The sequence below is a fragment of the Giraffa tippelskirchi genome, chromosome 9 (genome assembly GCF_054371585.1).
Source record: "Giraffa tippelskirchi isolate mGirTip1 chromosome 9, T2T-mGirTip1v1.2.pri, whole genome shotgun sequence".
In the NCBI taxonomy this organism is placed as follows: Eukaryota; Metazoa; Chordata; class Mammalia; order Artiodactyla; family Giraffidae; genus Giraffa; species Giraffa tippelskirchi.
This window is the reverse complement of record NC_137283.1, coordinates 137,038,064-137,062,479: the sequence shown is the minus strand read 5'-3', so window position 1 is coordinate 137,062,479 and position 24,416 is coordinate 137,038,064. Positions and strand designations below refer to the sequence as shown.

At 43.8% G+C, this 24,416-nt stretch overlaps 1 protein-coding gene across 3 annotated transcripts; it reads left to right on the top strand.

Moving 5' to 3' along the window:
- Positions 1–12: 12 nt before the first annotated feature.
- Positions 13–24,416, top strand: ALDH8A1 (aldehyde dehydrogenase 8 family member A1). Of its 3 annotated transcripts, XM_081530708.1 has the most exons (7): positions 13–150; positions 4,980–5,127; positions 8,038–8,193; positions 9,821–9,970; positions 14,883–15,139; positions 17,143–17,304; positions 23,120–24,416. In XM_081530708.1, the coding sequence occupies exons 1-7, from the start codon at positions 13–15 to the stop codon at positions 23,570–23,572; spliced, it is 1,464 nt and encodes a 487-aa protein (XP_081386834.1). In that variant the 3' UTR covers positions 23,573–24,416. The 3 variants fall into 3 exon arrangements, with proteins under 3 accessions (XP_081386834.1, XP_081386835.1, XP_081386836.1); XM_081530709.1 differs by lacking the exon at positions 9,821–9,970; XM_081530710.1 differs by lacking the exon at positions 17,143–17,304.

Below are 24,416 nucleotides of genomic sequence, written 5' to 3'. Positions count from 1 at the left end.
GGATCCTCTACTATGGCTGGAAGAGGGGGTCTTTTGATGCTGGAAAACTTCATAGGTGGAAAATTTTTACCTTGTAGCTCATACCTAGATTCCTATGATCCCTCCACGGGGGAAGTGTACTGCCATGTGCCAAACAGTGGGAAAGAAGAGGTGAGTGCATTCAGCTGGAGGAGCCTGAAATCTACTCAGCCTGACAGTGACTTATGGTACTTAACTTTCGAGGAGCAAAGGGGATTGCTCTTAGTTCTAAGAAGGTTTATTTTGTAGCTGGGTATATATGATGTATGGAACAAATCTCAGGTGATCATATGCAGAAGTGACTAATAATCTAGATAACCTCACACAGAGCCACAACTCTCAGACATTCCTCAGTGGCTGCTAGTAAAAAGTATTATTTGTAAGAATTATCAAATTACTAAGTGTTCCTTTTGTCTATCAAGTTTGCCTGAATTTGCCACTATATTCATGGATTTCCAGAAAACATGTTACTTCACTAAAATACACAAAATTTTTAAACCCAGAGATTTATAGCTTATCCTCTAGTAATTCTTCATGTCTTCAAATTATCTAGTAAAGTAAAAACTGATCATTTGAATGATGAAATGCAGAATCAAATTCCTACATATTTTTGGAGTTAAATTTAATATTACTTTTTATCACTCAAAGGAAACATACACACATTAAAACTTTTTTCAGTGATGTAGAATTAATATTATTCAAGAGTTTTGTAAGATATTTAAGATATATTTGATTAGTATCTTATTGTACTTAGACAATAAGTATATTTGAGGTGATAAATGTGGCTGATGAATGTACACTCATCTAAAGCCTAATAGATTTTAATTTATTTTGTAAAGCACAAAGAACTAGATTATTTAAAAGATAAATGTAGTCTTTATATGTATTTACAAATAAGTAGTATATGCAAGGCGTTTTTTTAAAAAAGGGTTAAGATTTTTTTCTCTATTGTTAATAATATTGTAAATCTGTCTTGTATTAAAAAAAACCTTTAGACTTCTGGATTAAAGTTTGCAAATATTGACTAGTTTGTTGGTTAAACTGTAACCCACAGTTTTATCTGTTTCAAATGACCTGGGATTACATGGGGAAAATCCAGCTTTGTGTTTTCCAGTTCTCTCTGTCTGAGTCCTTTCTGAAATAAGCTTAAAAATGACAAGTACATCAAATTCAGGTGAAATCTTTTCTGCAGCTGATGCCTCAGCCCTTTCAGATGAGAGAGAAAGGGATCATTACACCTGCTAGTAGAGGAATGTATATTTTGGGTTTCCCAGTAATCTAGCTTGCAAACAAACATTGCATCGGATCCCATAAATCCCATGTTTTTCTGGCTTGAAGAATATGGTTGTCATGCAAGCTACATGCCCAGTGTCTCCCAAAAGTCACTCACAAAAAGTGCTGTGATGCTGCCAACGGGGCTCGTGTTCTTTCAGCATTTGTCTTGTGCTGTGCATTCACTAAGCCATGGAACAAAAATCGTCCCAAATCAGCATTGTAACAACCTATAAATGAGACTCTATCATCATCCTTATTTTACAGATGACAACGCGCTTGTATCAATGATCACACACACACACACAGACACACACTTTGGTAGCATTTGCACTGTAGAGTTGCAGTCATAAGCACAGACTGGGGTCCGACTGCCTGGCTTCAAAGATCAGCAGCACCACTTACCATGTATGGTCTGAACTTAGAGCTGAACCTCCCCGTGCCTCAGTCTCTTTATCTTAAAATGGGGATAATAATAACATCTTCAGTGTTGTTCTGAAGATTAAACAAACTGACATATGTAGAGCCCTTTGTGTCTAGCATTGGTAAAAGTTTTCTAAGTATTAGCTTTTGCTGTTATTATTGTATATAGTGGATTAATACATGTTCTATATTAAATAGACATAGGACATGTGACCGAAGACAGCTTAGAAAATATGACTGGACTTGAGTTTTCTGCTTTTCAAAAAGATCAGAGTTTTACATGGACAACTGGAGGAAGGCTAGATTTGACATTGCCTCTCCTCTTGTTGGCTGGTAGCAGGGTGTCTGCGAGGCTACAGCTCCTGGTAGAGATTTGAGATTTGCTTTTTGAGGTGAAACCACCCAATTCACAGAAATTTATAATTAAGATGAGAATCATTTTTTATACCTTTAACTTATCTGAAAGTGACCTTGTTTACATAAAAAAAACCAGGAAGGCACATAGATCAGATTTGGAGTGAGAGGGCAACTGAATTGTCACATCATGTGATGCAAGAGTGGCTTCCCTGGTGGCTCAGTGGTAAAGAAGGGGCCTTCCAAGGCAAGAGATGTGGGTTTGATCCCTGGGTCAGGAAGATCCCCTGGAGAAGGAAATGGCAAGAAAGATGCTGTGATGGCTGGAAGACTGTGGGAAAAGATTCTGAGACTGAGATTGGGCCCCATGGTGGAAGAAAATGTGAGTGATTATAAGTGCCATGCTGGTGAGAGAAGAGAGGAGTGAGACATGGGCTCTGGATTTGCCATCTCTGGAAAGGGTATTGCTTAACACATTATTGACCAGGAGTTTTTACAGAACCTAATGTCTATGGCTGGGGGCTTCCCAGGTGACTCAGTGGTAAAGAATCTACCTGGCAATGCAGAAAAGGCAAGAGACGCAGGTTCAAACCCTGAATCGGGAAGATCCCCTGGAGTAGGAAATGGCAACCCACTCCAGTATTCTTGCTGGGAAAACCCCATGGATGGGGGAGCCTGGTGGATAGAGTCCACAGGGTTGCAAAGAGTTGGACACAACTGAGCACACACACAATGCCTATGGCTGGCGATTGGTTAGGTGAGTGAATATTGGATCACAAGGCTTTTTGTCTTTTTTCTTGGCCTAATATTTACATCGTCTCTATCAGAGCTGTATTCAGAACTGTCATCTTCTGAGACACAATCAGAGAAAGTATCTGCATAAAATTCACTGAAAAATTTTTCTTCACTCAGAATTTCATGAAGTGTCATTTTTAAAAATTTTACAGAAATGCATTTATAACATACACAAGATTGGAACAAAAACCTAAGGAAGCAAAATGTGAATGACAACAACAGTCACAAGTTGTATAGTGAACGCTTGATCAGTTTTAAAGAGGAGAAAGGCAGTAGTGGTTTAGTTGCTTAGTTGTGCCCCAACTCTTGTGATCCAATGGACTGTAGCTCACCAGGCCCCTCTGTCCATGGAATTCTCCAGGCAAGAATACTGGAGTGGGTTGCCATTTCCTTCTCCAGAGGATCTTCCAGACCCAGGGATCAAACTCAGGTCTTCTGCACTGCAAGTGGTCTCCTGCATTGCAGGTGGACTCTTTACTGACTGAACCACCAGGGAAGCCTGAAAGGTAGCAGGTGCCGTGATAATTCATTCTGCCTGCATGAACTGGCCTTGCTCACACCTTCCCGTACATTGTTTGCTTTAGATTTAGCTCTAAAACCCAGTCCCCAAGCCATCTGTTTAAATTTTTCTCCAACAGAGAACCCTTCCACTGGGTGGAGCCAGGCAGAGGCAGAGACTGTGGTTATACCATAGCAGGCCAGCTGTGGTCTTGGGAACTACAAAGGTCTGGGTTTACATCCTGATTCTGCCACTTATTAGCTGTGTGACCTCTGGCAAGTTACTTGAGCTTTCTGTGCTTCAGTTCATCTGTAAAATGGGCTTAACAATACTAATGTTACAGAACTTTGAAGGGGGTTTAGTGAAATAATTTGTGTAAAGCTTTTAGCACCTTCCCAGTGTTCATTGGAAGGACTGATGTTGAAGCTGAAACTCCAATCCTTTGGCCACCTGATGCGAAGAGCTGACTCACTGGAAAAGACCCTGATGCTGGCAAAGATTGGAGGCAGAAGAAGGGGATGGCAGAGGATGAGATGGTTGGATGGCATCACCGACTCAATGGATATGGGTTTGGGTAAACTCCGGGAGTTGGTGATGGACAGGGAGGCCTGGCGTGCTGCGGTCCATGGGGTCTCAAAGAGTCAGACACGATTGAGCGACTGAACTGAACTGAACTTATATATAAAAAGTAGTCAATATGTAACTAATATGATTAGTCAGGGAATTAGTCATTCCAAGTCAGAATGACAGTCTGGGATGTGATTTCAAACTTTTAGACTTTATCAAGTATGTCAAAACTTCTTTTAAGAGTTTAGAGATTCAGTACATCCTTAAGTTTCCTCTCTCATATGATATTCAAAAACTTCTGTATTTTGCAATTACTGAAAGTGTATACCAGCTATTGAAATAGCTTCTTTTGATTATCACCACATTCTGGATGCCTTGGTTGAAATGGAGCATTTGGGTTTTTTTTTTGTGTGTGATGCCCTTCTTTGCTGGTCATGTAAATACCACTTCATGGACAACTCAGCACTGAAGAGTGTCAAATATTTGGAAGTAGGCAGAAAAAACGTGAGATGTATATAGACCTGGATCCTGGACTCATCCAGTCCTTGAGTTGTTGCTGTTCAGTTGCTTAGTCATGTGAGACTCTTTGTGGCCCCATGGACTTCAGCACGCCAGGCTCCCCTGTCCTCCACCATCTCCTGGAGTTTGCTCAAACTCATGTCCATTGAGTTGGTGATGCCATCCAACCATCTCCTCCTCTGTCATCCCCTTCTCCTCCTGCCCTCAATCTTTCCTAGCGTCAGGGTCTTTTCCAGTGAGTCAGCTCTTCGCATCAGGTGGCCAAATTATTGGAGCTTCAGCTTCAGCATCAGTCCTTCCAATGAATATTCAGGGTTCATTTCTTTTAAGATTGACTGGTTTGATCTCCTTTCTGTCCAAGAGGACTCTCAAGAGTCTTCTCCAGTACCACAATTTGAATGCGTCAATTCTTTGGTGCTCAGCCTTCTTTAGGATCCAACTCTCGCATCTGTACGTGACTACTGGATGCTCTTAGCTTCTGCTCCTCGAGAGTAACAGGGTAAGGTGACCCTCTTCTCTTTGCTCCTGCAAGGTCGAAGCTGCTGTGGAGGCTGCCAGAGCAGCTTTTCCGGGCTGGTCCTCCCGGAGCCCCCAGGAGCGCTCACAGGTGCTGCTGCGGCTGGCAGACTTGCTGGAACAGTCCCTGGAGGAGCTGGCCCAGGCCGAGTCCAAGGACCAAGGTGAGAGGGGTCTGTGCCAGCCTCTTCCCTCTTTCTCCTGCCCGCTGTCTAGTGGAGCCAGGTTTAGTGCCCTGTCCTGTATAGAAATGTGCTTACTCAGATGTTGACCATTCACACCCTCCTTCCAAGTTGTCAGTTGATCTCTTGCCTCTTAATCATATGAATGGAACTCAGGACTCTTTCTTCACATGACCCCTTGTGGGCCCATCAGGCCCGCCCACCCAGTGCTTCCGTGAAGCATGGAAAGCCAGACAAGCCAAGGTCTCTGAAGGCTGAGGCTCGCAACTGGCCCACTTCTGCCTCATTCTGATGGTCAGAGCAAGTCAAGGCTGAACCCAAGTTCAAGAGGCAGGGAAATAAACACACTATTTGGTAGAAGGAACTACAAAGATGTTATGGTAAAGGGCATGGATGTGGGGAGAGAGGTAGAACGAGAAGGCTGAGAGTGCAGCCCTCCACCAGTTCTAAGTGGAGAGTTTCAAACCAAAAAAAAATTTTGTCTCTTTTTTTTTTTACCACATTATTCGTTTTTTATTATATATTTTTAATTGAAGTAGAGTTGCACTGCTACATTTGAAATGGATAACCAACAAGTACCTACTGTATAGCACAGGGAACTCTGCTCAATGTTATGTTGCAGCCTGGATGAGAGGGGAGTTTGGAGGAGAATGGATACACGTGTGTGTATGGGCTGAATCCCTCTGCTGTGCACATGAAACGATCACAGCATCATCAATCGGCTTTACTCCCATGTTAAATAGAAAGTTAAAAGCAAACAAACAAAAAACCTTTTTAACAAAGTTAAAAGCAAAGTTAAAAACAAACAAAAATTGAAGTATAGTTGATTTAAAATTTTGTGTTGGTTTCAGGTGTACAGCACAGTGATTTGGTTATGCATTTCTACTTACACATTCATATAAATATGCGACTGCTCTTCAAATTGTCTTACGTGTGTGTGTGTGTGTGTGTGTGTGTGTGTGTGTGTGTGTGTGTTGGTTGCTCAGTCATTTCCGACTCTTTGCAACCCCATAAACTGTAGCCTTCTATGCTCCTCTGTCCATGAAATTCTCCAGGCAAGAATACTGGAGTAGGTTGCCATGCCCTCCTCCAGGGGATCTTCCCGAACCAGGGATGGAACCCAGGTCTCCTGCATTGCAGGCAGACTCTACCCTCTGAGCCACCAGGGAAGCCTAATATATATTAGTTGTTCAGCTGCTCAGTCATGTCTGACTCCTTGTGACCCCATGAACTGAGCATGCCAGGCTTGCCTGTCATTCACCATCTCCCGGAGCTTGCTCAAAACTCATGTCCATTGAGTCGATCATGCCATTCAACCATCTCATCCTCTGTCATCCCCTTCTCCTCCTGCCTTTACTCTTTCCCAGCATCAGGGTCTTTTCTAATGAGTCGGCTCTTCGCCTCAGGTGGTGAAAGTACTGGAGCTTCAGCTTCAGCATCTGCCCTTCCAATGAATATTCAGGACTTCAGGACTGATTTCCTTTAGGATTGACTGATTTGATTTCCTTGCAGTCCAAGGGACTCTCAAGAGTCTCTCTCTGTCTCTCTCTCTCTCTCCATAGACACACACACATACATATATTCTCTTTCAGATTCTTTCCCCTTTTAGGTTATTACAAGATATTGAGTATAGTCCCCTGTGTTCTACAGTAGGTCTTTGTTGGTGATCTATTTTATATATAGTGATGTGTCTATGTTATCCAACCTCCTGATTTATCCCTTTCCCCTCCTTTTCCCTTTCGTAACCTAAGTTTGTTTCCTAAAAGCAAAGATAATTTGAAGGGCACCAGTCAAGTAATGTAGAAAGATTTCCAATATGTTAGCCACTGTTCCGCTGCCAACACAATTTCCCAATTTTTAAAATTGCTTCCCAGAAGTCAGCGTAATGGAGTAAACGTCTGTAAATCTTTGTAAAGATATCTTAGGTATACGTGTATGTATATATATGTATATGTAGGTATATGTATGCTGCTGCTGCTAAGTTGCTTCAGTTGTGTTTGACTCTGCAACCCTATAGACCATAGCCCACCAAGCTCCTCTGTCCATGGGATTCTCCAGGCATGAATACTGGAGTGGGTTGCCATGCCCTCTTCCAGGGGATCTTCCCAACCCAGGGATCGAACCTGTGTCTCTTAAAATCTCCTGCATTGGCAGGCGGCTTCTTTACCACTAGTGCCACCTGGGAAGCCCTGTATGTGTGTACGTATGTGTGTACGTATACATGATATATGTGTGCTGTAAAGTGGCCTAAAGTTAGAAAGCAGCTTGACCCCAAACCCTTAAGTAGAAAATGCTTCCTGACGTGGCAGAGTCTCCCAGCACCACTAAAGATAACTAAGGGACAATTCAGGTAATTGTGTGTCTAGGAAGTGCTTGGACCCGTGATGGTGAGCAGGGGCCACACAGCATCCTCTGCTGGTTCCCATCAGCGTTCTGCCACATGCTCATCTTAATGGCTCCACTGTGTGCTGAGGAGTTAATTAATATCATCACATGTTTTTTGATGATGTGCAAACACAGCTGTCTTAACATCCATTATTCCAACCCCTCTGCAGCATGTCCTAACTTGGTGATTCTGAATTGAAAGAGCTGGTTTGGGTGAAGTGGTAGCATCTGGAATGATGATAGCTATGAATTGTTCAGTCTAATAAGCACAGCTTATTTGACTTAATTCTAACCACTTCTACTTCATCTTATAATCTCACATCGGATTATTTCATAGTCTTATTAAACCATGATCAATGCTCTCTGTAATCAAGCAATGCCCATCCCAAGCTGGAAGGAACAGAGGCTACTTCAGAGGGAGCTGGGATACGTGTGCGGTAGTGTCTGTCTCCTCCAAGTTCAAGATGAAGTTCACTGACAGTGCCTTCTGCTGTTGACTTCTTACAGGGAAAACCATAACCCTGGCGAGAACCATGGACATTCCCCGGGCGGTGCAGAACTTCCGGTTCTTCGCCTCCTCCATCCTGCACCACACGTCTGAATGCACACAGATGGACCACTTGGGCTGTCTGCACTACACAGTGCGGGCCCCTGTGGGCATCGGTAGGTGCTGTGCAATGACAGCTGGACCACAGTAGCACATAGGGATGCTTGGTCAGCCCTGTAGAATTGGTCTAAAGGAACAGACTTTAAAAACAGAAACTTCTGCTTTATATGAAATCTAACTGACCTTAAAAATCTAAATCTAGATTATTTTGTTTGTGTCAAATTCCCTGCTTATCCCTACATTGTTCTTGAGGAATCACAGGGAAAGGAATGACACTGAGAATAAATTCATAAACCCCAGGACTTTTTGTTCCTTGTAATTAAAAAAAACTTTCAGGAAAGGATTATGGTTAAGATCATAGTGGGGTAAGTGTCACTGATGTGCTTCAGTATTGTTATCTGGAAACTGGGAGAATAGTTTAATTTTGTCTATATATGTTGTATGTGAATTATATAAATTAATAGATGTAGAGCACTTAGAACAGTGCCTGGTACCGTGATAAATCAGTGTTGACTGTATTATCTATTGATACTTCTCTTATTTCTGTGGTTCCTGCACGTCAGAAGTATATGCAATGACTCAATATGTCCACTAGATGTCACTGTATCCTCTGAGAAAAAACCATCAACTGTCCATATTTTCCTAGTTCCATTTTATGATAGGATAAAAGAAGATAAGTTAAAGAAAAGAAAATGGGACATTTTGCCACTTTGATTATCTGAACCCTTCGGAAATAACATTTTCAAGGCATTATAACAAAACTTTAGTCTCCTCCTAAAAAGTATACTAATACATTATGCTGCAAAAATATTCTCTTACTCCCTGAAGAGCAGAGTTTTCAGTGGGAAATTTAATAATATATAAAGCATGTTTACTTTCATAGCTCAGGTTTGAGGGTAGAATATAAAATAAAGTGGCTCCATTTACTTGTTCGTAACGTGGGTTTTATTTTTGTGCGTTTTGTGGTCTGAAGTCTGGATGGTTTCAGAATGTTACATGAAGACACATTCTAAATGTTATAGATGTTACTTAGTCAGCAAACCTATCTGGTTAGGATACAGGTGAGAACCTAGGGATAATTTATTTATTAAAAAATTCCCTGGGTCTGCTAAAATGAATTTCACATCTCAGAACCTATTTGCTCTTTCTTATTTATTACAAATAATTGTGAAAAATTTAAGATCTTATGTCTCAACCCACAACCAATTAGAAAAACAGGTGGAAAAATTTAGAAGAAATAGTGCCTGGACCATTTAAAGATAAAAGAGATTGCTGAGATGGTGCAAAGATCAGTCTACGAACCTTAAAACTGATCACATTCTGAGACTGTTTAGGGAGAGGTGACAGCACTTTAGCCCCAGTACTTATATTGTTGTTGTTCATAAACATAATTGAAAGTCATCAAGAAAAGAGTAAGCTGTATTGATTATAGTTTTAAAGGTATGACTGCTTGTAATATATTTTAGACTTATTTCTCTGAAATTCTACAGAAATTCTACAAAAGATTGGAGATTCTTTTGTGGAATTTTTTGAGGCATTGAAATTCTACAAACGATTGGGATTTTGGAAGAGCAAGCCGACATTTGGTGTAGCAGGAAGGAGTTTTCATTAGGAAAGCATGTCTGGCCCATCTGCTTTGAAGGGTATGTCATTGCCGGCGATGCTTCTGTTCTCCTCCGTTAGCTGCTCTGATCAGTCCCTGGAATCTGCCCCTCTATCTGCTGACCTGGAAGATCGCTCCAGCGATCGCTGCTGGCAACACAGTGATAGCTAAGCCCAGCGAGCTGACTTCCGTGACCGCGTGGATGATGTGCAGACTCCTGGAGAAAGCAGGTAATCAGTGTTAGGGTGTCAGAGGACAGGCACATGATTGGCTTTGGAGATGTATGTTTTGTAGGCTTCAGCCACTGTAGGGTCACTGACATTTTTAAAATAATGAAAAAAAAATTTTAATTGGAGTATAGTTGCTTTACAATGTTGTGTTAGTTTCTACTGTGCAGAAAAGTGAATCAGGTATACATATACATACATCTCTTTTTTAGAGTTCCTTCCCATTTAGGTCACCACAGAGCATTGAGTAGAGCTCCTTGTGCTATACAGGAGGTTCCTCATTAGTTATCTGTTTTATACATAGTAGTGTATATATTGGAGAAGGAAATGGCAACACTTTCCAGTATTTGTACCTGGAGAACCCCCATGGACAGAGGAGCCTGGCGGGCTTCAGTCCATGGGGTCGCAAAGAGTCAGACGTGACTGAGTATGTATATGTCAATCTCAGTCTCCTAATTTATCCCACCCTCCCTCTCCCCTCTTGATGTCCATACATTTGTTCTCTATGTCTGGGGCCATTGACATTTGAAAAGTTATTTTGAATAAAAATCTGCTCGGCAGATGCAGGGACATCTTTCGTCATTTGTCTTCCTTAACCTCTTCTGAGAAATCCCCTCTTCTGAGCAGATCCATGGGCTTCGCTCCCACTGCTTCCTTTATGCTTGCCCAGAAAGCACTGCTGTGGGACAGTCCTCCCTGCGGGGCTCCATGGACAGAGCACAGGACAGCGGCACAGCGGCTGGCTGCAGGAGCCCGACCAAATCCGACACCACCCTGCCCCAGACAGTGTCTCCAACCATCAATTTAAATCCTGCCTTGGCACCATAAGTGGATCTTGATGAAAAGAAAATTATTGCTTGATACCCCTGTGATTTGTGTAGGTACAGACTGCCTGAGACAAACAGCCCATTTTCAAGAGAATTGAATAGACACCCCTTAGTTTTCCCTGCATTGGAATCCACAGCCTTGCAGATGGTGAGGCACTATGGCTCCCTGTCTTTCTCTTGCTGATGGTTTAATGGCCACGTGTGTTCCTGGCATCATTCTGGAGTGTTGAGCTGACACCGTGCCAGAGTTGGAAGATCACAGGCAGGAGGCTCTAGCTTGCAACCCATGAGGAAGCCCCTTACTGTGAGGCCCTGAGCTCATGTCTCCGGGTTAGAATGACCCACAGGTGGGGGGGGCGGCAACAGTCGGTCTTTCGGGCCCTGTCAGTCTCTGCTGTGCTCGCTTCCTTCCAGCCCCCAGAGAAGGTGCTTCCCTCCTCACTGACGACCACAGAGGGGGCGGTTGCTAAAAACTTGTCTCTCTCTCCTGAACACCTTTTCTCTCAAAGCAAAAACATACATGTTGGCTTCCAGGATCACTGAGCCAGTTCCTTACTCCAGGGTATAGATGAGAGGTTAAATGGTGCCTGTTTAGGGAAACTCATGGGGCCTCATATCCTATGAAGGAAAGAGGCTGCCCAGCCTAGGTCTCTGGGTTGACGTCGATGGCTGCTCTGGACCTCTGGAAACATCCTTACCAAATTGGTAAGGATGAAGTGGACATCCTTACCTCCTTTGTGTCCCAGAATGTGTCATCCTTTCCTTACAAAGGTGACTGTGTTCTACCCCTTTCCTTGCAAAACTGAGTCTCTAGTATCTGCAAAGTTCCAAGGGGTTTCTTCCTTGTCTCTTGCCCGCTGGTTCCTTGATATGAGACACAAGGGGGGGGCCTCTGCTCTGCTTCATCCTGTGTTGGGAGGATGCATGAGGAGGTGGGGAGGGACCACAGAGCCGTGTCCTGGACACCTCTCTGTCCTAAAATCTGCTACGTCTTGATCTATGACAATTGCTCTTGTCTAACCACTCTCCCCTTTCCAATAACCCAGAACCCAGTCTGCACAAGAGTTCAATGTTTCCATTTATTTGCACAGCACTGCTCTTATTCCTGTGGGTGAATAAACCTGTTATACCAAGATGGTCCTTTCCTCCCTCGCTCTCGGGGCTGGCTTTTGTCAAACTCTCCTCCTCTGACAAACACTGAGAGTGTGATGATCCAATCGCACCTGACATGAGCCCTCAGTTTCTCCACCAGGATAGGGGTGTCAATCTCATCTACTTAATTCTGCTTAGAGCACTCTAAGAGAAACTTCCAATTGTGTAAGGAAAGAAAGCTAAAACCACCTGCTAATGCAGGCTGGATATTGAAAGATCTAGCTCCTCTAGTCCTGAGTGTTCAAGCAGACTTGGAAGATGAACTTCCTTTGAAATGAAAAATCATTTAAGATGTTTTGAAGTACACCATGAATACCTCTTTGCAAGTCTTAAAATATTTGTTTTTACCTTGGGTGCACCAAATGTTTGCCCTCCTTCTTGAAGTGGCCACTGGTGGTAGATTTCTGGCCCTTCCTATTAATTTTTGTTATGCTCTATTTAAGCTTAAAATTTTCCTTGTCACCATCCAGCCATATCCTGGCACTGGCTGGCCTCCCTTCACGTTGCTGTCTCTTAGCCACCTACTCTGAGTTTTAGTGAATTGCTATTTGCCAATTAAACTGCCTTCCCTCTCTTATAACCAGAATCTCTTAAGGGTAAAGGGTGAATGTCTCTAGAAAGATTTCATTAATGTCTGGATCAAATGGCAAAATGGTTTTGAGAAATACAAGCCACTAGATACATAACTCAATTTATTAACATTGGAGTTCAAGGAAATGTAATCAAAATGTAAATTCCACTGTATAGAAGGCACTCTGCCTGCTGAAATGAGCTCATTTCCCTGTGATGATAAATATGTGGTGTTTCTATGTTTTCTCTCACCCTTTTAAAAAATGCTAAAATAAGCATTAGAAGTGATTTGAGCCATTTTTTTGCCTTCAGGATTCATAAAGCCCAACAGTCCACATTCTCTGGCCCTCAGCTCTCTGTTTGAATACCGGGCAAATATCCACAAGCTCAACAGTGATGGAGATGCAGGACTCATGAAGGCGTGAATGATGGGAAACTTTGTCCTTGTTTTTCTCTATCATGAGTTGGCACGACCTCTCCCTCAAGCTTCCTCTTTGGCCCAACCCATGGCCCAGCTGCTCTCATAGGGTGCCTATGATCCAGGACTCAGTTGATCTGGATTTCAAACAAGTGTGCAGGCTGAATGCAGAGGTGGGGCCATTAGAGGGAGACTCTGCCAGACCCCTGTCTCCTTAGGGGTTCCGCTGGATAGGGCCTCAAGGTGATATGGTGAAGGCTCTGGTCTGTGGGGGGAGCTCTCGATGATCACGGATCATCAATGAGAACTTATCATGTACACCTTAAGAGCATATTCTTGAAGAGGTGATTTTAATCCAAGAGAGTATGTCTAACTCGGAGCAAGGGGACGATGATAGGAGCGAGAGAGCAGTCACCTTACAAAAGAGTGTTTCTGCATCTCCTGCTGTTCAAGCCTGCAAACACAGGGAATATGCTCAGCTACCTCCAGGCAAACCCTGAGTTTCCTGGATGCAATTGATTGCACATAGATTTTTTTTTCTGAACATTTAAATCTTCCCAAAGTCAAGAACCTTTTCTGAATTGGATACTGTACACATTCATGCACTCATTGACTTAACAGTTACTTACTAACCAACTTCTAGTTTTGCCTTCTATTGGTTGTTATTTAACCCTGGGATTAAACCTGAGTCTCTCATGTCTCCTGCACTGGCAGGTGGGTTCTTTGCTACTAGCGCCACCTGGGAAGCTTTTATTTAACCTCACTTTGCCTCAATATTCTCATGGGTGATGTGAGGATATTAATATGATGTGGCTCACAGAGCTATTGGGAGATCTAAAGGGTGTAACCCACTTATCGTTACAGTTGATTCACAGTGAGCACCCAATAAATGTGAGCATTTACTGGTATTAACTCTTTGCATTTTTTATTTTTATTATTACTAAAATTATTTTAATAACATATATATGTAGCATTATATCTTCTTTTCTCATTGATCTATTTTAAATGTGATGCATTAAAAATATTTTTGTAGGGATTTCCCTGGAGGTCCGGTGGTTAAGATCCTGCATTTCAAATGCAGTAGGTGGCAAGTTCGATCCCTGGTTGGGGAACTAAGATCCCATATACCGATAGCATGGCCAAAAAAAGATTTTTTTTTAATTGAGTATTCATTCTATCTGGCAAAGTAGGCCATGATACAAGGGATACAACAGAGGGCAAAACATAGACCCATGTCTGCCCTTGGCTGGTGCCCCTTCTAGTGGTAGATGTGTAATGAACAGGTAAATCCATAAAACACATAATGAATACATACAGATATAGGGAAGTAAGTTTTCATAATAGAAACGCCTGGAGCACCTACTTTGGGGTGTTCTTGGACACTCAGTCTTAGAGGGTGATGGTACATCCAGATCATGGGGAGCAGGACCTTCAACTCAAAAGTCACCTTCCCCAGGGGACCCTCCCTCTCTCTCCTGGGGAGATAGCTGCTCTTTTCTCTGGCTTCTGCCGTGTAGATACTCCCTGTACTTAACCTTTGCTGTCCTCTCTCACAGGGCCTGACCTGCCAGAGGGTATCTCTGCATCCTCAGCCCCTGAGGCTTAGTCAGTACTCTGGAATGAATTATGTAGGACGTTTAACCCTGCATTTTCTAGGGCAAAGCACCCAGAGAAATTCCACCTGGGGCATAATATAGGCAGAGATGATGCTATCGTCTCTGCTTTGCTGTTGGCTAGAGACAACCATTAACGTCCCTTCCCACCCCCATTCAGGCTACAGAAACTAACACAACATTGACAGCAATCATTATGCCAAAAAAAAAACCCCAAAACACCACCCCCAAAACAAAATAAACAAACAAAACACGTTGAAGGAGAATCTCTATGTAACCTGAAGCCTTTGACACACTGAGAAGAATGGCTGTAACGGGTACTGTTTCCCATCCAGGTGTTCCGCCAGGTGTGGTAAATATTGTGTTTGGAACGGGGCCCAGGGTAGGCGAGGCCCTGGTGTCCCACCCAGAGGTGCCCCTCATCTCCTTCACTGGGAGCCAGCCCACCGCTGAGCGCATCACACAGCTGAGTGCCCCCCACTGCAAGAAGCTCTCGCTGGAGCTGGGGGGCAAGAATCCTGCCATCATCTTTGAAGATGCCAACCTGGACGAGTGCATTCCGACAACTGTCAGGTCCAGCTTTGCCAACCAGGTGTGTCCTCTGTTTTTTCTCCCCCTTTGTTTTTTTGCTTGTTTTTAACTCAGCAGCCTTGTCAAATGGCATCTGTTGCATCACAGTGAAAGGGTGAGTAGGTCAATGCAGGGCTATTGCAGTGCAAGGAGAATGGTTACATTGTGTTACTCTTTTGACTATATGTTCAAACTTAATGTCACTTGGAGGCATTGTGGCATCATAGCTCCTGTTTAGCAAGCTATTCTCCAGTTGTTTAGTTGCTCAGTCAGGTCCCACTCTTTGTGACCCCATGGACTTCCCTGTCCTTTACTATCTCCTGGAGTTTGCTCAAACTCATGTCCATTGAGTCGGTGATGCCATCCAACCCTCTCATCCTCTGTCACCCTCTTCTCCTCCTGCCCTCAAAACTGTTATGGAGGACCAGCCATGGGCCAAATGATTGCTTTCTGGCTTCTCCATTCCTTTATTTATACTTTACCCAGTCTTTTCTTGCTGTCTAAGAGTCCTATCTCTTGGAAAGCTTATTCTCTGCCCCCACCCAAAAGCATCCCAAATGCATTCACACACTTAGAAATAAATACATGAATCAGTCTCAAGCAGGTTTCTTACCTTAAAGTCATGGAGGATCCTTGAGCAACTTCGTATATCCTGATTGTTAGAAGAATTGTTGTGAAGGTCCAATATCAATGTGATGGAAATATTTGTTTATGTGTACACGTGCAATCATACACACATAATACTGAATGTGTTGTTTGTCCAGAATGTGGTTTGTAAACTATTACAAACCAGAATGTGGTTTGTAAACTATTACATGTTATGCTCAAAGGATGACTTTTCACTCAGAAACCTGTTGGTGCCTCTCCCTGGAACACTCAATGTCCCTGTTTAGATGTCCAGTATCATCTGAAACTTCACCTGTACTAAGCAGAACTTCTGATTTCCCTCCCTCTCCTTTCCCTGCACTATCTCTGCTCTCCCTGCCTTGTGTTTGCCTTTCTGAGGAAGAGACTACCATACACTGTGTGCTTGGGCCAAAAATCTGGGACTCATCCTTGTTCTAACCTCCTCTTTTCCTTATACCTCACTCATCCACCGATAGGTCCTGCTGGTTCTATGTTTAAGGTATATCCTGAATCTTCTTCAGAGCATCTTTGCCAGTTTCTTTACACTTTTGGAGTCCCCCTGCCCCTTTAAGAATCTGTTGACCTCAGTGGACTGCTATCACTTCTCTCATCTCCATTGATTCCGCCTGGTCCAAGGCACCTCCACTTACCTGGACGTCTGAAAAGCTCTCCTAACCCACTGTCATTCTCTCCAATTCTATTCTCCACACAGCTGCCAGAATGATCATTTAAAAATGTAAATCCTGACCACATCTTCTTGCTGCTTAAAGCTGTCCATGATACTTTCATGATACTCAGGATAAAATGCAAGCTCCTTGTGAGCCAGTGAGTCTATAAGATTCTGCAAGATGTTGCCTCGCTCCTCACCTCCTGCCTTTATCTCCTATGTTACTCTGACCCTCGTCCCTGCCTCCACCCCCCACCCTCAGTCCCACTCACCTTCCTTGCTTTCCTCACACACTCCGAGCTCATTTCTCTGGCAGGTCCTCTATACTTACTGCTGTGAATTCTGTACCTCTGTCTATCTGGCTCCTTCACATCAGTCAAGGGTCAGTTCAAACATTCCCTGTTCACTAGTGTCATCCAGGACCCTCTTTAATAAAAGGGAGTAAAATTTCCCCCTCCCCACTAGTTTCTACTCTTATCCTCAGCTTAATTTTCTTGTATTGTTTTGGTCATGGCCTGAAGTTGTATTATTTATTGAGCTTAATTGCGTTATTGCCTGTCTTCCCCACAAGACAATGTATTCCAGATGGGGGGACTTTGCCTTGTTTACCACTGTCCCCCATTGTCTAGACCAGTGCCGGATATGTGACAGACACTCAGAAGTGCAGGGTGATCTGCTCATGGAGTGGAGGCCCCTGTATTGTCCTTGTCCTCATGAGTCATTCTTGGCAGGGTGAAATCTGCCTCTGTACCAGCAGAATCTTTGTCCAGAAGAGCATCTATAGTGAATTTTTAAAGAGGTTTGTAGAGGCGACCAGAATGTGGAAAGTTGGTATTCCTTCTGACACATCGGCTGACATGGGAGCTCTGATCAGTAAAGCTCATCTGGAGAAAGTAAGTAAAACCCTCTGTGTCAGTTTCAGAAGGAATTCTTAAAAAATTTTTTTTAATTTTGTATTGGAATATAGTCAGTTAACAATGTTGTGACAGTTTCAGGTGAACAGCAAAGTGACTCAGCCATACGTATACATGTATCATTCTCCCCTAAACTCATTCCCATCCAGGCTGCCATACAACATTGAGCAGAGTTCCCTGTGCTATACAGAAGGGCCTTGTTAGTTTTCCATTTTAAATATAGCCATATTCCATGTATTATGCAGGGTTTCCCTGCTGGCTCAGATGGTAAGGAATCTGCCTGCAATGAGGGAGACCCAGGTTTGATCCCTGGGTCAGGAAGATCCCCTGGAGGAGAAAATGGCAACCCATTCCAGTATTCTTGCCTGGAAAATCCCATGGACAGAGAAGCTTGGCAGGCTACAGTCCCTGGGGTCACAAAGAGCTGGCCATCTATACAGCAGGTCCTTGTTGATTATCCATTTTAAATACAGCAGAGTGTACATGCCCATCCCAAACTCCCTAACTGTCCCTTTGCCTGGTCCTTCCTCTTGTCAACCGTAAGTTTGTCCTCTTAAATCTGTGAGTCCAGAAAGAATTCTTATGGGGAGAGAAACTCAGTGCCAAGGGTTAGCACCATCTTTGAAATACTGTTAAATTACTACCCTATTGTTTTTTTAAAAATTATGATCTGTGGGAAATTGTCTCTGGGTACCGAGTCTAAAAATGTTAAAGATAGATACACAAATGTAGTCAAGTTAAAGCAGCGCCTACATGACATAAATAAACTTGGGAAGTCAGCATGGAGTCTGACTTCCATGGAACCAGTCAGTAGGGTGAGGAAAGCAAATTTCAAAGCATAAAGATCAGTTGACAAGAATGCTGTGGGCTGAGGGTGGCAGGGATTTCCACAGGTAAATGTGCCCAGTCAGTTCCCAGGCAGTAAGGTTCTGCCTCTGGGTGATAGCAAACGGGATTCTGGAAGTGAGAATCCAATCTGAACAATGTGGACTTTAGCTGGTGGGGTGACTTGTGGGGTCTTCATGGGAGAAGCCATTGAAGAAGGTGTTCTCTGGGTACTTGGTGGAACTTGGGTCTTAAAGATCATTTTCATTTCCTGATAAAACTCCCACAATAAGTCATAGAATTTTGGAGCTAAAAGACCTCATTTTAAGCTATGGTAACTAAGGCCAAGTGAGGGTAATGGTAGTACCCCCCCCCCCCCCCGTGCCATGGGTTAACCAATGAGAGACAGAGCCTTTACATAGATTCGGCAGACTTGCTACATTTGAACTTTGACTTGTGAAGCACAGATGCCCACAGGTAGGAACGTGTAGTGTCAGTCTTCCCGGTCTCTTCTTATTTCTTTTGTTTTCTCAGTAAAATAGGAAGCAAAGTGAGGAGGGGAGATGGTGTTGAAGGTTTCAAGGAGGAGGAGAAGTTCTAAGATAGTCTTAAAGGAGATCAGGAGAGAGAACGGACTTGAAGTGACAGTATTGTCAGCGGGGCAGCTCCAAGGGCTCCCCCCGGAGCTGTGATCACTGTGGTCACACTAACAAAGCATATGGTCCTTTATTTAAAGTAAGGCCGGCCAGCTTGGCTCTGTCTTCCTCCAGTCAGATTCACCTGCACAATTGCAGGCACATAGGTAGCTGTCCCCAGAGTGCCCCTGGGGGACCCACAGCTGTGGATATTCCCACCTTGTGAAGAGAGGTGTCACCCGATGTAAGAGGCTGCCTGGTTCTCTCTCATCTGACTGTTCTGAACTCAGGGATCCATGCTGTAAACCCACGCATGCAAATAAGTGGTGAAAAATAACTTTTGCCTCTTTCCAAATGCTTCCTTTGGTGCAAAATTACCTTTCCAGGAGCTTCTTTCATTAAGCTCAGGCCATGTGCTATCTGTGCTTAGTCGCTTAGCTGTGTCCGACTCTTGGCACCTCCATGGACTGTAGCTCACCAGGTTCCTCTGTCCATGGGATTGATTCTCCAGGCAGGAATACTGGAGTGGGTTGCCATGCTTTCCTCCAGGGGATCTTCCCAATCCGGAGATCGAACCTGGGTCTTCCACATTGCAGGTGGATTCTTTACTGTCTGAGCTACCAGGGAAGCACAGGCTATGGCACCATCTAAGGTCCCCTGTGCAATTCACCAACTCACCAGAGACTCAAAGCTCTCTTCATCAACTCATCAGAGAAACTGTTTTCCTATTATCCTAGGCACTGTCATAATCATTAAGTTCTCCAATGAGGGGAGGTACGTCAGTGAAGCAAATCAAAGTATTTGACTTTCCTGTAGCAGTTGAATGATGTGTAGCCCCTCTATGTGTGTGCACTTGCACGTACACACACACACAAACTGTCTTTTGTGTGTGAGAGAAACCGACACCATTCACAGACTCCTATTGGTAGTTACGACTTTTCTTGGTCATACTCTGATTATTTCTCCCTTTTGCTCCATATAGTGAACTCGGACCAAATGCATACTTGCTGGGTCTCCCTGTATTGTAGCTCCTGTGAGCATTAATGCAATATTTGTGATGCTCAGCGTATCTCTGCTGGCTCAAAGGGGCCCTCTCTTTAGCCCCCACCCGCCGCATCCTCCTGAACTCCACCCAGGCTCTCTCTCCTCCAGGCATCTCTGCCCTCCAGCAGCAAGCAGCCTCAGGCTGGGTTAGCTACTCTACCCAACCTGGACAGCAGGATCTCTGTCTACTGAGCCCTGGTTCCATTCAGAGGAGAAGAGAAAACAAAGCCAACTTCTGACCCTGTTGTTGCTGTTCAGTCGCTCAGTCGTGTGTCTGACTCTCTGCGACCCCATGGGCTGCAGCACGCCAAGCTTCCCTGTCCTTCACCATCTCCTGGAGCTTGCTCAAACTCATGTCCATTGAGTCAGTGATCCATCCAACCATCCCATCCTGTTTCCCCCTTCTCCTCCTGCCCTCTGTCTTTCCCAGCATCAGAGTCTGACCCTGTGGTGCTTTTTAGATGATGCTTCATGATGACAAGACAGTCAAGAGGAGGCCACTGAAAGTCTGGTTGTGCTAAGCTCAAACACACTGCCCTTTTAAGACATCCGTCTTGAAAAGAGGGTACCTCATGGGGTTGCAAAGAGTCGGACATGACTGAGCACCTGCACACACACACACACACACACACATACACACACACACACACACATATCTCAAAAAGTTCTGAGGTTCTACTGGAAGATATTGCAGTGTTAAAAAGAATTTTTCACAGTTAAAAACTTAAAAATAGTATTTATCATCAGCCATTTAATTTTATATTTTAGGGAGGAACAATACAGATGGTGTTTCCATTATCCTACTGCACACAAAAGTGCAGGTAGCTATGGGGGTCCCCTTGTTTTGTGGTTCCACGGGCAGATCGCTCCTCTCAGCTCTGCTCATAGTCACCCCACACACACACTCAAAGTCTCAGAATCATCCTTCTGCGGTTCAGAGGGTCCCTGGACACCTGCCATCCTCACTGCTCCGCCCAGAACACGTATGCCTGGATGCTAGGAGTCGCAGCTTTACCCTCGAGGTCTCTCACCACATGAACCCCTGGTGTGGGGGACTTGAACAGCTCGAGTCTCGTGAGGGGACCCTGTGTGTCTCTGCCCTTTGAGAGGGAGCTGGTGGAAGCAGCTTGGGAAGCATACGTGTGTCTTTTTCAGGCTGCGACTCTTCTCAGTTCAGTCTGCCAGACCTCGGTCTGGGATCAAGGAGGCAGCAGACAGCACTGGTGGTTGTGTTTGCTCACCTTTCAGCAGGAAGCTTTGGGAAAGGCCAGCCGCCATCTTTGCATTCCAGCCCTCCTCTTCTGCAGTAGGTCTCTGTCTTCTCCAGACCAACTTAGCCCCGGGATCTTTGTGTCCATCCTGCTTCTGTGGGCTGGTCACAACAGATGGAGAGGCGGTGACAGAAGAATCTAGCTGGAGCGTGTGACGAGTGTTCTGTGAGGGCAAAGGGCCCCGGGCTGCAGAGTGTGGCCTCCCAAGTTGCCGGTGATGGCAAGGGAGGCACGGGAAATGGCAGGTGGTTTTATCCTCAGGGGATGCAGAAAATGTCTCCCTTGCCTGTTTCACAGGGTTGCTTTTTTGTTTTTATTTTTCTTTTTACTCTCTGGAATCTTCACCTACTTGGCTGTCTGGAGAATCCGGCTCTAGGCCAGCCCCCCAAAGATGTGAGTAACTAGAGAGAGAGAATGCTGGATGTTGACAGTGAGGCTGGAGGAAGCACAGAGGAAGTTCACGGGTTTATCCCCCCGTAAGGCCAAGCTTTGGGTCTAACTAAGGTCCACTCTTTTATTTTTTATTTTTTAAACCAAAAACATTTTGTATTGAGGTATAGCCAATTAGCAATGTTGTGACAGTTTCAGGTGAACAGTGAAGGGACTCAGTCATACATATACATGATTCCATTCTCCCCCAAACCCAGCTACCTGTCCTCCTTTGTCAGTTAAGGAAACTGACGTAGAGTAAGGGACATCTTTGAAGTCTCACAGCTGGTGAATGTCAGATGATGCATTATACCATCATCATCACCATCACCATCAACACAAACAGCAGCATCTGACCTTCAGAAGTTTTATTATGTGGCAGGTATCACGCTAAGGACTTTACATGTATTATCTTATTTAGTCTTTGTAAGAACCTATGAAAGAGGTGGTGCAGTCAATGCCATTTTTCTGATGAGGCAACCAAGGCCTAGAGCATTTGAATCCCTCAGCTGGTAAGGACCTGAGATCGGAGCACAACTGGGCTCCCAAGCCCACTCGTCCAACATCCAGGCTTTGATTTTTATGTCCAAAATTACTAAGTACTGACTGTTCTCTGCTCTCTCCTCTCCAGAAAAGGTCTTAGAGGAATATTTCATTGCATTTTATATCCCCTTTATCAGTCACAAGGTTGTTTTTCTGAGCTAAGAGTGTAGATACGATTGTGTCATCTGGGGATATTTTCTCTAGAAAAGAAATTCAGTTTTGTGTGAGTCACCTTATTTGTTAAATTCGATGAATTTGAAGTTTGAAAACCGACATTTCCCTTCACATTTTATTATCCTAAAAGCTTCGAAGAGAGAATTGTGTAATTTTGCTTAGACGTGATCATCTGAAGGCAGAGCCCTCCTTGCAATGTTTGAATCGCTGCTGAAAGTCCTGGCTCTGCATCCTGCCGGGCCTCTGGAGACTCACCTGCACACACTCTGTTCCTGCAGAATGCTGCCTGTTGGCATCTTTTAATTAATGTGAGTGTGCTGCTTCAAAGGGGGCAAGAGAGTAGGGGAAAGAGAATTCTAGCTTTATTGTTTATCATCTGTATGAACTATGTACCCTTTCAGAGATTCACTTATGTCATCAGCAAATAGAGGACAGTAATATGTAGCTAATAGAGTTTTGAGAGAATTATGTGAGAATAACAAGCACTTATCCACATGCCTGGCTCTTAGACATTAAATAAACAACTCTCCTTCTCTTACCTGTGACGGCTGACTGGCCAGATGATGGTTAGAGCATGTCTGCCCTCAGGCTTAGCAGCTGAGTGAAAATATAATCAACCTTAGATTTTGTGGGGCGAATAACCTTCTATGTCTTTCCTGTGTGTGCGTGCTCAGTCGTGTCCGACTCTTTGCCACCCCATGGACTGTAGCTTGCCAGGCTCCTCCACCCATGGGATTCTCCAGCAAGAATACTGGAGTGGGTTGCCATTTCCTACTCCAATATCTTTTTCCTAGGTGCTTGAAAAATATTGAATTTTCTCTGTGCTATGTGAAGACAAATGATAAGTTGTTACTATGTTTTTTATCTGCCCAGGTCAGAAGTTACATCAAGAAAGCTCGCATGGAAGGGGCCCAAATTCTGTGTGGTGAAGGGGTGGATAAATTGAACCTTCCCCCCAGGAATCAGGCAGGGTACTTCATGCTTCCCACGGTGATAACAGATGTGAAGGATGAGTCCTGCTGCATGAAGGAAGAGATATTTGGTCCAGTGACGTGTGTCGTCCCCTTTGATAGTGAAGAGGAAGTGATTCAAAGAGCCAACAGCGTTAAATATGGACTGGCTGCTACCGTGTGGTCAGGCGACGTAGGGCGTGTCCACCGGGTGGCCAAGAAGTTACAGTCAGGCCTGGTCTGGACCAACTGCTGGCTCATTAGAGAGCTGAACCTACCTTTCGGGGGGATGAAGAGTTCTGGGGTGGGCAGAGAAGGAGCCAAAGACTCTTATGAATTCTTCACTGAAGTCAAAACCATCACTGTTAAACACTGACCTCGGCCAGTGCACAAGCTGATGCCTGGCTGCAGAGAATCAGTCGTCCAGTGTGGTGAGACGAAATCCCTGCATAAATTGTGGCCAAGCTTTGACTCAGCAGAAGATTCTCTCTATAGCTTATCCTCTGTACTCAGTATTTTTACCGACTAGTGAAAAGATGCTTGCTCTTTTCAGTGAGGAGTCAAATTAGAGAATGTCTCTGAGTAGGAAGGCACACAAAGGAAACCACACAAACACTGGGCTCCTCCTAGGTTGTGTTTTCATTGTATTTTTTCATCATTTTGATTCAATTCTTAAAAATTCACAGAGAGTTAGTTTTTTTTTCTTTCATTTGCAAGTATACGGTAAAAGAAAAAAATCTACAAAGCCAAAGAGAAACACATCACCATAATCTCTAACTTTGGAGAGATTGCGGAAATGGTCTCTCCATCCATCAGCCACTGGCATGGCTCATTAGTAATTGACTGTACCTTATTATGCAAGGGTGCTTTGAAGGTTGATGATGTAATTTATGTAGGATTTGTCAGAGTAACCATACATGGTGGGTCCTACTAAATATATCTTTATGAGGACAAAGAAAAATGAAATAATGACTACTTTTGGAAGAAACTCAGAACAAGGAGAGTTTGATATTATCCTACTATGGAGTCTAATCAATTCCAATTCTTAGTGTATGTATCTCAGGAGATTTAAAATTTTCAAATACTGTATGGCTCAGTCTCTTTGCTGTCTACCTATAGCTATCACAGAATTGTTAACTATACCCTAGTATAAAATAAAAAGTTTAAAAACTTTTCTAATCTTAAAGGAAACAATAAATGTTAAACAGTTCTAGCAAGCA